Consider the following 13,994-nt stretch of genomic DNA (forward strand, 5'->3'; position numbering starts at 1 on the left):
TTCAACCTCCCCACAACCATCATCCCCTTTTCAAACCCTTCCCTTGACTTTTCCCACCCTCCCATTCAACTTTTTTATCATTAATTTTTTTTACATCCCTCCCCACTCCAGGGAACTTGTTCACTGACCATGTTCACAGCAGCATCTATTTCCTCATCCTCCGCCATCCATCCACCCATCCTCCACTACCCACCCGCTTATTGCCCTCCCCCCATCCCCAAGTCTATGTTCGTTCGATCGTTCGTTGCAGGTGAGAATTCTGGGAAGAATAAAAACTTGTCTAATGCAAAGCCACGCCACCCCATAACACACTCCATAAAACAGACGAGGAAAAAAAGAGATAGAAATCTAAGAATCTGATGAACCATCCGCATTGATCAATTGAAGACGCCCACACCGCCAAGCCCACCATCCACGTCTGTAGAAAATGCAAACTGCAAACCGCCGAGTTTGTGACCCATCTGATGCAAACGGAGGGGGAATCGAAACTTTTGGGGGATGTGTCACCCGTGCGTGTATCGGAGGGAGAGGAACACCCAGATCATCATAAGCTCGGAAAACCCACTTTCAGCTCGCAAAACACAAAAGAGAGGAAAAAAGCAGAGAAACCGCAGGAAAAACAATGAATACAAGACTAAACGAGACCACCCCATTGACTGTGAGAAAGCAAAATGAGCATTAAAACGCCGTTGATGCAGTTTGTTGAGCGGTGCCCAGCACACTGGGTCGCTATTATGCCGATATTCCTCTCATTCTCTCCGCTACCGAGTTGCATTTCCGGACGAGTGACTACCTCGTCGTATAGGGGAGACGCCTGAATAGTTGAGTCATGTCCAGTGTCGTGTCCACCGCACCGTAGGCCTCATCGATGTCCCCCACTGATCCCATATCCTCCCCCCGCGCAGCCCCATCTGTAAGAACCCAATTCTTGACCGACTTTAGCATGTGGATGACGCGTGCAAATCGTTGATCGGGGTTCATGACGAGATCGACGTGCCGTGTTGTCCTCAAAAGATGGGTCGCCAGCCAGTAAAAATGGATGCCGTCCCTGCAGAATCCATACCGTCCAAGATATGCCGCGGCCGATGGAGGGAACTGGACTGCCATGTCATGATCCCAGTTTGCCTTGAACTTGTCCAAAGCCGTTATCAACGTCTTCAAAGTCTGCGGATCGACAAGGTTCGCAGCAATATCCGTGGGAGTCGTGCGACCACTACCATGCGGAACAGAGCTTCCTTGCGCATCCACAAACCAGGCGTTTGTCGGCAAAGGGGTGCTAGATCGACTGATGGCATTCCTGCCCTCCAATTGAACCTGTCTCAGGATGTCGAGTAGGGCATGAATAAGAATGAATTTCCCGTAGAGGTTGGTCGACCCCGGCAAAACTCGATAGCTGTTGTCGAGCAACGCCTTGAGAACCATGCGCATTTCGGGTTGTGTCGTACGTCGAGTGCCATCGGGATTTCGTCTTTCGGCAGCTGCAGGCCCACAGAGCCCCAGAGCTTCAGCACACTCAACCGCGTTGCTCGCCTCCCACGCTGCGTCATCCGCAGGGAGAGGGAGCCGAAGATCGAATGGGGTGAACTCGGGACCGCAGTTGAAATAGAGCCCCAAAGCCGCATCGTAGATGAAAATAAGATACATAGTTCTGACACGAGCCTCCTGACCCACCCAGCGTTGCCAATCAAACTGCGAAGCTGGGAAGTTTTGCGAGGCAAAGCTTGACTGGTGGAGAGGGCTGAAAGACGATTCTCCTTGCGAAAGGTGTAACAATCCAGCCTTGCGAGCCAGATTGGCAATTAGAGGCCAAATTCGCCGAGCTTTCTGGCGTTGGGCTGCGGTACCGTGCCAGGTAAACAAAACTTGAACATGTGCGATTGCCTGGAACTCTTCCAGGGCCGAGTTGGATGCCCAGTCATAGGTTTGCGCAAATCCCTCATCCTGAGCCAGTGAAGCCCTGAACAAAAGAGATGAGCTTTCAAACGAGGTCCTGAGCACTTCCATAATCTCCCGAATGTTGTCGGGGGGGGTTCGGTCCGAGTAGCATGCGCCTACGATGCACATAGCAGCCAAAAGGCCGACATAGGCGTCCAGGGCGCGGAACGTGGGAATGTGGACGGTAGCAAAGTGCACGTGATAGTTGGTATACTGTTCCAAGAAATGTCGAATGTTGTCGGGCTGGAAATGATGGTTGACGAGTTGGGCAGTGGGATTAGTGGGATCAGAGGTGGGGCACAAAAACTCGATGATTCTGCGGGACAGGTGGTGATAGGCGTTAGGATACGAGGGCGGAATTCCCCATGAGGGGAACGTCGACGAGTCGGTGGCTGTGTCGCCCGGAATGATGCCAACCGCTCGCGCAGAGCCAGAGTTAGGATCGGGCTTGGCCGCGGTCGCCTTCTCCTGTTCGCAAGTTAGGTCTTTCCACACATTAATGAAGAGATATGAAATGGGGTGTGGGATGGTTCGCACCTGCCTGTGAGAACATCTGCGCCCACTGGTCGCCGCCCTGGCCGCCGAGGAAGGGCATGCCGGTCCCGTTCTGGGGCATGCTGTAGTTCGCCAGCTGGGGGTTGATGTTGGCCGTCATGTTGTTCGAAACGTCGCCGCCGGTATAAGTCTGGTCAAAGCTGCCAGGACGCGTCGACGCGCCCATGACAGACCCAGTCATGCTTCTCCTATCGCGATTGGCGTCTTCGATTCGGTTAATGCTGCTCGATCTCGACAATTGATTCTGATCGTTGGCCATGTTGGTCATGGCTTCGGGGGCAGAGATCAGGCCAAATGGATGCTGCACCATTCCGTCACCCGGAATGCTGGGCATGCCATTCATGTGGTTCACCTCACCTTCAATGGCCTTCTGCTGAGCAGCAGCATTCTTCTTGACGTGCGCCTGCGGGTGAGACAAATGGCTCGCACCCGTAGGGTTGCCACGTCTAACCGAGCACTTGATGAAGTGACGCTTGAGGATGTCGCTACGCGAGAAGGTGTCGCGGCACAGGACACACATGTAGGGGCGATCGCCGGTGTCTACGAATACACGTTAGGCTACAGGACACGTCACAGCGCTTTCAGTCGAGTCAACTTACGTCTGAGCAAATGACGCTTCAGATGCTTGGCATGAAGATAGGTCTTAGTGCAGTGAGGGCAAGGAAACTTGCCGTCCGCATCCTTCTGGGGGATCGGGTTCTTGGCGGTGGTGCCAGGAGCAGGAGCGGCAGGCCGGCCCGGAGCACTAGGGAGGATACCTCTGCGGCCCTGGGAACCAACAACGTGAGTCGGCTGGTCGCCACCCTCGGGCAGCATGCCGTTCTGGCCCATCATGGGGCTCTGAACGTAGGGGGAGCTAATGCCAGCCTGCGGCATTCCACTAGCCGGCATCGGGCGGAGAACAGGTGGAGCCCGGGCGCCGGCCGGAGATGGGGCCGGGGCAATTGGCTGAGGATGCGCGGCAGCGGCCGTGGTGTTCGGCATCATGGTGGAGGTGCTGGCGGGATAGCCCTGAGTGGGATAGCTGTTGTTCATCATGGGGTAGTTTCCAGCGCCGCGTCCAGCACTTTGGTTGGGCGGAGGCGGGTAGCTGGTCATGTTGTTGGTGACGGGAGTATTGGGAGCGGAAGGCGTCCGAGAACCGTGGGGATAGTTCCCGTAAGGAGGCTGTTGCATAGCCGGATGGCTGGGTTGGAGCGGCGGCAGGGTCTGCGGAGGGAGGCCCGTGGAGTGGTGCTGCTGCTGGTGCTGCTGCTGGATGGGATGCTGTGACACGGCTGGCTGAGAGGAATACGAAGCCGTCGACGTGTTTATGACATTCGCCGAGCCGTTTGGCAGACCTTCCATAATCCGTCACACAAATACCTTAAAGTGGCGAGCACAGAATAACCATCCGAGGCCTTGGGGGGCGTCGAAGGGCTCTTTTGCGCGCGTTGGGGGAAGAGTAGTCGGTGCTACTCGTGAGGACGGGCGATGCAACAACGCGTCGTGTGCACGGGGGGTGATGATATGCCTCAGTCGGCGCGCGCTCTCGCTTGGGCAGAAGGGGGCAGGCAGCAAGAGCTGTTTGTTCCTTTGTCGGCTGTCGCAGGACTCGGAACCGGGACGACAGGCTTCTGATGGAAGGTCAGATGCGATGCGCCGGAAGGTGATCTGGCTGTGCAACAATTGTCGCGATGATGCGTCGTCGTCAAAGGTTGGCGCGTGTCGATGGTGGTGGTGCTCGTGGGTGGAGAATACCCTACCTTAAGCGGAAAGTTGAGGCTCAAAGGAAAAAGATGTGGTGAGTGGAGAGAAATGGAGAGGTTTGAGTGGAAAGTCGGGTGGAGACTGCCTCTTTTTGTGCTGCTGGATTTGGGTTTTGGGGGGTGGTGTGTGAGGGGAGCTGTCAGGTACTTGCTGATGGCGGCCGGCGGGCAGTGGGTGGGTTATACAGTTCCTGGCTGGCAGCCGTTGGGTACCTCCTGGGAGCAGCCTGGTGGGGACCGAGCTGGGATTGTGGGAATTGTGGGATTGCAATGGTGGAGGGTCCTCCCAAAATTTCCCAGGTGAAATATGGAGAATCGTCCGGAAATCAAGCCTTTTGAGCGGTGGGGAGCGAGTTTGATGAAACCCAATTGTGCGAGTCGATTAGGTCTTTGGGTATTCGACGCTGGCGAGGGAAAGGAGAAAGGGCTTTGCTTTGCTGTGCTTTTGCTTTGGTTTGGGCAGTCGCGCAGACAGGATGTGGACGAGGGAAAAAAGAAGTGAAAGTGGATAAAAACAAGGGAAGGGAATGGGGACCGGCACTCAGGTAAAAAGAAAAGAGACTTGACTTGCGTCTGGCGGTATCTTTTGGCAGGTGGCAGGGTAAAAATGCCCAGGGGGAGCAAGTGAAGAAAGAACTGAAAAAATAAGAATAAAAAAAAATACAGTTACAAGAGGCAAGTCACGTCCCTTTGGTCCTCCTCTGTTTTGGCGGCCATGTAAAAAGACCGGAAGCGTGTTTCTACCTACTCGCACACACATTGGCTTGCCCCTCGTACCCGGACTTGGGCAAAAGCCATTTACTTCATCTCGAGGAATAAAGTTTTGCTTACTCCGAGATTCTGTTGAATCAGCAGACTACAAATACTACTCCCATCAAGATGCCCTCACCTCTACACATATGAATTGCCCGCCTGTTACAGAATGTCCCGGTACCGCATCCGAAATGTCTGAATTTTTGCAACAAAGCGACTCGACGGACGAGGGCTGGGCGGTGACCTCATCAATACAGTGCGGCATGCACGGCGTACTTGGGCGGCAGGCGGTAGCGACAGGGACCTGTGGTGGTGGTCAAAGGGACGTCCTTGGCAAGTGGTCTGAGGTGGGATAGCAGAGGCAGGGACTGGGCTGGGAGGAACCACGCTCCGAGCAAGGACACTGGTTGGGTGGTGTCCAGTAGGGTGGTTGCCGATACATGTGATGCTTCAAAACGGCAACCAGCGACGCCCAAAGGACCGCCATGGACAGCCAATGTTGATACGAAATGCCATCGAGCTCTAGGCCCGAGACGTGGCGTTGAAGGCCCAGACGCCATCCGCAGTCCAAGATGTGATCAGACTGGTAGGACCTTGGCTGTTTTATCCAGCGGCAAGATTTGCCCATTCCTGCCGTGGTGTTGATAACTTGATGCGTGCTTTTCCAGCATCCACTCATCACAAGTTGGATAATGGCCATGTTTCCAAACGGAAGTCGACGGGAGCGGAGGGGCTTCCAGTCTCGCGGAAACACTAGCCCAGACAAGTATCACAGGAGATGGGCACTATGCCAAAAGCATCGCCGCCTGCTGTCTGTGACGTTTTCGGTTTGTACTGTGTGCTCTTTGCGAAAACGACGACGCCGCCACCAATCCCGAAGTTACCGCCCACAACCCGCCGACATGTTTGAATGTATTGGAAATACGCGGATTCGTAATCCTGTACTTTTTGTCCAAAAGGGGTGGTCCACTGGCAATACTCACAGACATTATTTAAATAAGTGCTGGATCGGTGCTATGACTGGCTACTTCTCTTGTAGTTTTTTACCCTATCTCGATATGCTGGTGATCTGATATTGATGACTCTTGAACCGCATCAACATCAAACCTACACTTCTTCTCGCCTCACCTTTTGTGTCTTCGCTGGCCGACGATCAGATCAGCAGCAAGAGCGGTCACGGGGTTTTTTTCTCTCTCGCAGTTTCTGTTACGCGGTCTTCTCGGGATGACTGCCATCGCCTCACCCAAAGAGGCATCTCCGTGTTTGTTAATAATCGGCCGCCAGGGGGCAAATTCTCGATGGTGTTTTTGTCTATCGATTTTTCCAAGTCTGAGCACTTTCTTGGACGACGATGACAACAACGGCCAACAGGATCAGACGCACCACCACCTGGCCTCGGTGACGAGAAAGACGGACTTCTCCCTCTGCTGTTGTGGTCGTCTGAGAGCCATCAGATCCATGACCCCAGGCCGTGATGGCGTGGATGGCGTGGACAGCGGAACGACCGAATCGTCGCAGAACTTGCGGTGAGGAATTGTGCCGCATTGGTTCCGTCGGGTAGTTCGGTTATCTCAGCGGCTGTCGGATGCTGTGCCTGTTCTTCCTTGGAATTCCCATTCATAACTCGATCACCTTGACAGCCAACAACGCCCTGGAAATATAACGAGATCTGACCTCTCTTGTGGTGGGAGGTGGTGGTTACAGTCCCACGTAATATTACTACACCGTACAACCAAGCCCGCCAACGCCCATCTGCGGCAGCAAAGCAACAAATCATCAACGGGGTGGTCAGCTCATGGCACTTGCATATATTATGCAATCGTGCAGCGTGCCGTTCGCCCTTCACAAAACAACAGACGGCCACATTCTGTATGAATTGGCAGAATGAGTCCCTTGATGTCCGCTGTGGTCCGGGTGTGGCTCGCTCCTGACTGAATTGGTGTGATGATGTGCAGCCTCCACGAGTCAAGGTGGTGAGCGAAAGCCGCACGCGAAACCGCCCCAGACATGCATCCCTGCCCTGCCACTCTCCATCCATTCCACTTCTGCCTCGGCTTGTCGTTGCGGTGCAGGGGGCAAGCAGAGGAATTTGATGCCGAGAAAGAGGGGGCTCATTGCTTGGCATCTAGGTGTTGCTGACGCCGCACTGTGTCCCGTATGTGTTGACGGAAATCTTCACCTTCTGCGAATACCGTCAACAAAGTCTGATCCTCTCACTCTCGCTGAAACACCGCATAGCTTCCCTGTGTTTTTGGAATGGAATGCAGACTCGCCCAACGGGGACTCATTGGTTCTCACTCCTCAGGCCTCAGGGTCTTTCGAGCCATGGCGGGGCTCTTGGCCCCTCTTTCTTTGGTGGATGATGGTTTATCCTCTAGCCCACGATGCCTTATTACAACGTCCCTACTGCACAATGCGCTTGAGGCATCGATCAATAGAAACAGCCTGGACAGATCTGGACATTTCCCCATTTTCCTAGCGCGCGCGCGACAGCCGCCAACTCGAGTATTATTCTTCGTTGCAACTTGACAACCCAAGAGCCCAAAGACGGGGGGTTGGTAGGTAGGTAGGTAGGTACTTTGGACTCGAGACGCGTCCTGGCATCCCGCGCACGGCGTCGGGTGAAAGTGGCCCCTCCAGGGGGATCGATCAACTAACGACGAGTGGAGATGCTCTTTGGGCGATCCGAGGGGAGCAGACGGCGGGCGAGGTGGGACGGTCTCCGTGAGGCTCTGGGAGGGTCTTCATCGTGAACCCACACCTGCGGGTTCTGTGCGACATCAAAAGGGAAAAATTGGAGATGGCCCCGATGGATTGAGGGGCGTTTTCTAGAAGCGCGGGAGCTCCACCAAGATCTCTTCAGCACATATCAAAAGCAATATCATATCGCATCATGGACACAAACCTCAACCTTGAATTCTCTTCCCGGCTCGGGACGCTCACAGCCATCACGGCCTCACCCGTCCGTTGCGGTCAAGACAATCCCCCGGCCTCGCTCACCCTCACAACGTCACAACGCCCGCCCACCTAGCCAGACGCCAAGCCCTGCACTGGGTGTTGTTCGCCCTTCATATCGGCGTCGGGGGAAAAGCCGACAGCGACAACAACATGCCACGTCGCTCGCCCGGCGAGTCAGGCCTGGATGCGTTCCCCTCACGAGAAAGCAACGGAGACGGCAACGACAACGACAACACCTGCCAGATCCAACCTCGAGTGCCGCCGGCGCTATCCATCGGCTAGAGGTGCTGGCTTAAACAACATGTGGGGTGGTGGTCCGAGTTGCAAGTCATTTAGTCCGTGGCTTGTCGTCTGCCACTGCCAGGCAGGCAGACAGACACCCGACGCAGGCAGACTGGAAAGCTAACCTAGGTAAACCGCTAGCCATCTGTCACTGGGAGCCCAAGGTCGACGGTCGACAGGAAGGGAGCTACCCTGGGTTCCATGGTTGGGCCGAATTGGCTTTCATATCTCGAAATCGATGGCGGGGTGAAGTTCCCAAGTCCCAAGCCTCCCCGTCTGGCTGCCCACAAAAAAAAGGGCCCCCTCATCTGGTCTCGTTCCCCCAACTTTTGGCTGAATCCAGCGAACGATTGGCGCGAGTATCCATTCCCGGCGATAAAACCGACCCAACACGTCCCGTCCGTCGTCGAACCCTGGTCGATGTGGCGTTCATGATGCGCGAACTCTGTGGGACCCCAGACACGCCAGAGCAAAACCTAAAAACGAGTTCACCTCATCATAGCACTGTTGAATCCCGTCACCAACCTTCAACAACAAAACAGTCCTTCGGTAGGACTCTCTTGTTGGCCAGGGCTGCTGCTGTGTAATCAGTAGCCAGCGGTCCTATGTCGGCCAGAATTCCTGGAAGCCGGTACCAAGCGAGAAATCTCTTCCAGATCACCAGTGCTGCAAACAATTTGCTCACCCACTGATCCTCTGTACATGGCCTTGTACGACAGGCGCGCAGCAGATGATGGGCAATTGGCGGCATGGTTGCATCATCACCCCCGCTCTCAAAGCAGGCAAGATGCCGCAGCAATCCCACCCTCCGCCGCCTGTGCTCATCTCCGGAACAGCGGACCACGCTCCAACGCCAGGTACTGGGCAAGCCGGCAAGCGAGATCTTCTTTTTTTTTGTATCAGCAGCATTCCATCTTATCTGGAAATGCCTTGCTCATCACCAGTATAGAGCCCCTAATGATGCGTCAATACACGACACCTACCTTCGGCAACACCTCACGGCAATTGAGGACCGAGATCCGGCCGATAGATCACATCCAGATATCACTCGCCATCTTGTCCCCCCACGAATTTTAGATACGATTCTGCTCTACCCTGGAATCGTTTGATTCCAATGTCACCTCACCACTAATCATAGACAGTCGTGGAACAAATGAAGGTTTTAATATCATCGCTATCGATCATTCCCCGGCACTCTGCCCGCGCCTTTGACAGCAAACGGTGCGATGTCGGCGGCACTGCCCAGAACGGTAAGCCGTCCTCGAAGCCACGCCATCCGTCGATCGCCACGGGGATGTGTTTTTAACCGCACACCATACGCCAACATCGGTCTGAAGGAAGCCAAAAACATACAATGTGCTGTACACGCGGTACGCGCCACTAATAAGGCTATTTGTCTGGAAGATGATTAGATAATGGGTTGTGGGTCTACAGAATACCGAACATAGTCCGCGGAGAAGACTGGCCGCTCCCGCTCCCGGCTCCTCACCTGCTGTTTTGACACCATCTCCGCAGAGAAAAGCGGCCAAGTGTGCGGACGCACAACAGGAAAATAAGTTGGTCAGAAGCATGTGCTGGTGATAGCTCACACAGCACTCAATGGTTCTGGCGTCCAATGGTGAGAACGAGCCTGGCAAATGAGAGCGTCATTGGTCGGCAGGGCAGACCGACAGTGCCGGTGCTGGCTAAGCACCACCTCAAACACATATCTGCTCACTCACCCTTGAGAGATGTGACTGGGCAATAAACGGGCACGTATTACGATACACGGGCTGTATTTCGTACCGAACACTGCGGTCACCACCACCACAGCCTCCGCTTGATGAAAATGCGCACTCAACTTGGTCATCGTCACGATGACATGACAGCGACGAAAAGAAGGCATTTTCCCTGCTTCAAGACGATTTCCATCTTCGATATCCAACATAGTTGGGATCTCGGCTGACTACCAGACCAATGCCAGCCCCCTCGAGTCATGGCGGCGCCTGCGCACCCATGCCCAGTCGTCCACACCTTGCCATCGGAGTTCGCTCCGGGCTTGTACCCTGTTTGGCACATCGCCGCTTGTCTTTTTTTTTTTTTTTCCTTCTTCCCTTTTCCGTTTGTTGAGAGCCAGTGGCTGGCAACTGTCACAAAATTTCTTAATAAGCCGCCTCGGGTGCCGGAAGAAGAGTTTCAAACAGGACGCGTGACCTTCTTTTGCTCGAACTGCCGCTGTCGCAGAAGAAAAGGGGGCGATGTTATGTTTATGTTTGTTGTCGGGAAAGGGGGTGGAAAGCGGTCTGGTCTGTCTATCTGATGGTTTTTGCTTCTCTCCCCGCTTCTTTTTCTCTCCCCCGACCGACCGTCCCATTTTTTTGCTGCAACCGCCAACTTTTTCTCAACCCCCACGCTGCGTCCAATGACATGTTTCTAGCATCGGGCATTTGTACAATTTTGTGTAACGCAAGATCTCGAACCGGGGTTTGTGCGTGGCGGTTCGGTGGTGGTGGGTTGGTTCTTTTTTATCCACAACTTTTTTGTCATTGAGATTCACCAAAAAGGTTATTGTTCCCTCTTGTTTTTCGCGCACAGTGTACTATCTAGACTTCTTTCTATCTAGTAGGAGGAGGAGCGGACGAGATTCCGCACTGTAGACTTCGACAAGCGGCGCCGAATATTGACCGACACATGGTCTATTGAAATAAACGTCATCGCGCCGGACCCTTTTTTTTATTATTTTTATTTGGTCGGCAGTTCATTGTGTGGTGTGTGTGTGTGTGTGCTCCTCTTTTTTTTTTTTCTTTTCGATCGAGTTTACAACACGGTGTGCCGGGTGCCTTACCGCCGCCGCCCGGAGTCTACCCGTATGTACACAGTGTTTTGATGGTGTGTATGTACAAAGAGATCGATCATCATCATCATCCTCGGGTAGTTTGACGGACGGATGGACGGATGTGGGAGGGGTTGGGGTTGGCAGGTCCGGAGGTTCCCGCGGTTGGTTTTTTTTTGGGCGACGACTATACATACGTCGAGGATCAAGATTCTTGGATATTTATCTCGAGAAATCACGATCACGATGGCGCGAAGAACGTGAAAACCCAGTTTTTTTTTTTTTTAATTCTTTTTGGTTTTTTTACTGCATTGCGTGATTGGCATACGCAGGATATTCTCAAATTGGTTCCGAATTATCTGACCATGACTGATGATACAAGCTGAACAATGAGCTGTGTGGTGGGAGATAACGCCGAAAGCCGAGTTGAAGCAACGGAATTAAACAATGCTCCCGCGGCCCCCCTCCCTCCCCTTTTATTTTCCCGGGGGGTCGGCTGCCGTGGTCCCGTAACCCGTAATCCGTGTCTGGGGCGGCGGCGGCGGCGACGAGGGCAGCGGTATCTCGGTCGACCTCATTGATTGATTTAATTTGGTTTTATTTTATTTCATGGCTTTGCAGTTTTGTGAGAGGTGAGTTGTAAGATGATGAACCAGGCCAGTGGCGGCGGTGGTTGCATAGGTACGCTGAGTATTTACTGCCGGCCACACCATACACACCTTACACGAAAGATGAATACGAAGCCGCCGAAGCGGCCGCTGAGTAATCTTGTTTTCTTTTTTTTTTTCGTGTGTGTGTATTTATGATCTTTGCGGTAAGTAGGTTGGTAAATGGTTGGCTTGGGGGTCATAAGCTCTTGACTAAGACGGACGGTAAGGTGACTGTCAGCACATTTCTCTGGCGCAAACGTTGACTAGTTGGTTCCTGGTGATGATGCAACCTCCGAAGGAGCGGAATTCCGGTCCTGTTTCTGGAAAAGCAAGGGACAACAAGAGCGACATCGCCAGAGAGGCAAGGTAAGGTAAAGGTTACCTATCGAAGACTGATGATGAGGAGGAGGGGCTTCATTTCCATTTTCTTTTCAGGGAGTCAAGGGGGTCGCCTTCCAGAAGCCTTTTCATCATGATGTTTGAACGCGCGACACTCTCAGGGATTGAAGCGAGAAAACAAGACCCGAGAAAACGGGATAGGCTCCGGTTTGTGCGGCAAACGGAGGAAAGAAAAGAAAGGAGATCAAATCTCATTTTACATACGATCTCTCGCGTGGTCGACAGGGTACCTAGCTCAACGGTCGGTTTAAACGACATTTGTCGACATTTGGGAAATTGAGTGACCGGCAGTCGATTCTCGCCATCACCTCGACCCGACAAAAGAGCGACAACCGCAGATTCGGCTTGGGACGATGGCAATCTTGACATATGAAAAGAACGCATGAGAATCTTGAGGGAAGAGACGGGATCTACGCTTTCGTTGACTAGGCGGGAGGAGAGACCAAGAATAGCAACACCAGATCACCCCCTTCCCTCCCCAAGCAAGCCGGGCTTCGTTGGGTACCTTGATCGGGGAAATCATCACGGGGCTCCCGGACCGAAACCCCCTTCACCGGAGCGCCGAGAACGACGGACTAAAACAAGCCCCCGTGGTGTGCCGGGTCGGTAATATGATCCCACGTTTCTCTCTCCCGTGTCCGTGTCACTGGGATTCCATTGTTGCGCGTTGGGGTGGGTACTTACCTATCGCCGAGGAGTTGGACTAAATAAGATGGTACCTTGGTTCATATGGACAGCTAGCAGCTGAGGATAGCTTATCCATGATCGATGAGGGCTGAACAAACAAGGACATTGCAGATAGGTAGTGCTTACGAGAAAGGCACAATAACGGAGAACATAAGTACCTTATTCTTTGACAGCTTTTTACTTTTCGAGCATTCGAAGAGTAGAATCCTATCTCTAGGACGTCTATCTAGGACTTTTTTTTTGGCCGTTCTGATGACTGACTGAACTCTCTCACACAGTGAGTGGCTGAAATAATACTACGTCCAAAACTCGGATTCGCCACGCTGTGACTAAGAATGTAGGGCTTGGCTTCCAAACCGGCCTAGTCTAGAGCACCATGAGCTGATTTCAGCTCACTACTACTTCAGCTGAGGAGGTGGTGTTTTTTTTTTTTTTTTTGCCTGCCGGATGGAGCTTCGTCGGGTAGGGGATGAGGCGGGTGAGATCTGGTACCAGATGCAAGATGCTGTCTGCCCTGGGTGAGCTGAGAGCTGCTGGTGAGGCTTGGGAAGGTCTTCCCCTTGGCCCGGCCGGCTGGCGGTTAGATCGGTTGAGAGACTAGTAGGTTTGTGCCTGCCAGAGATGAAAGGGTCAAAGTTGGAAGAAGAAGAAGAAGGAGGAGGAGATGGGGGGGTATCGTCAGGCTTGAAAGGGGGTGTGTATCAGGAGATGATGGAGGGAGGATGTAACTCGTCGGGTCTTGGAGCACTGTGTCACAGTCGAGAGATGTATCTCTTCCATCCTGAAGCCTGACAGGGAGGCAAAGGAGGTATAATGAGGCCTGACGAAAATTGCTATCCGAGAGGTAAACATATGCCGTGAAGTTGGGTGCCTAGTGACGGTGAAGGCTGGTGGGGGGGTCTCAGAGTTGGGTATAGACGCGGCGGTGAGGCTGTCTAGGTTGTATCAGGTGTGCTGGGCTACGTAAAAAGGCAATATATATGTTGCAGATTAGGCCGAGGAGAAGGTGAAAAAGGCGAGAGATGAGAGGCCCGGAGCTGCCGCCGACACACGGGTCGGATGGTGTGTGGGAGGTGGGAGAGGAAGAAGAACCTGAGCTCGCGGAGTATCACGCCTGTTTGGGCAAAGGGATGCATAGCTCGAAGCCGCATGTTGGGCAGAGAAAACCAGATCGTGATATTGTTTGGTGTGAGAATGCCGGATAGTCAAAGGGTC

The 13,994-nt window shown here is 53.4% G+C and overlaps 1 protein-coding gene across 1 annotated transcript; it reads right to left on the reverse strand.

Moving 5' to 3' along the window:
- Nucleotides 1-226: 226 nt before the first annotated feature.
- QC764_304240 (uncharacterized protein) lies at nt 227-5,661 on the reverse strand. The gene is made up of 3 exons (XM_062945542.1): nt 3,090-5,661; nt 2,477-3,030; nt 227-2,403 (listed from the first exon to the last, which is right to left on the reverse strand). The coding sequence occupies exons 1-3, from the start codon at nt 3,835-3,837 to the stop codon at nt 790-792; spliced, it is 2,916 nt and encodes a 971-aa protein (XP_062801533.1). The 5' UTR covers nt 3,838-5,661; the 3' UTR covers nt 227-789.
- Nucleotides 5,662-13,994: the final 8,333 nt, after the last annotated feature.

The sequence above is a fragment of the Podospora pseudoanserina genome, chromosome 3 (assembly GCF_035222485.1).
Source record: "Podospora pseudoanserina strain CBS 124.78 chromosome 3, whole genome shotgun sequence".
NCBI classification, from domain to species: domain Eukaryota; kingdom Fungi; phylum Ascomycota; class Sordariomycetes; order Sordariales; family Podosporaceae; genus Podospora; species Podospora pseudoanserina.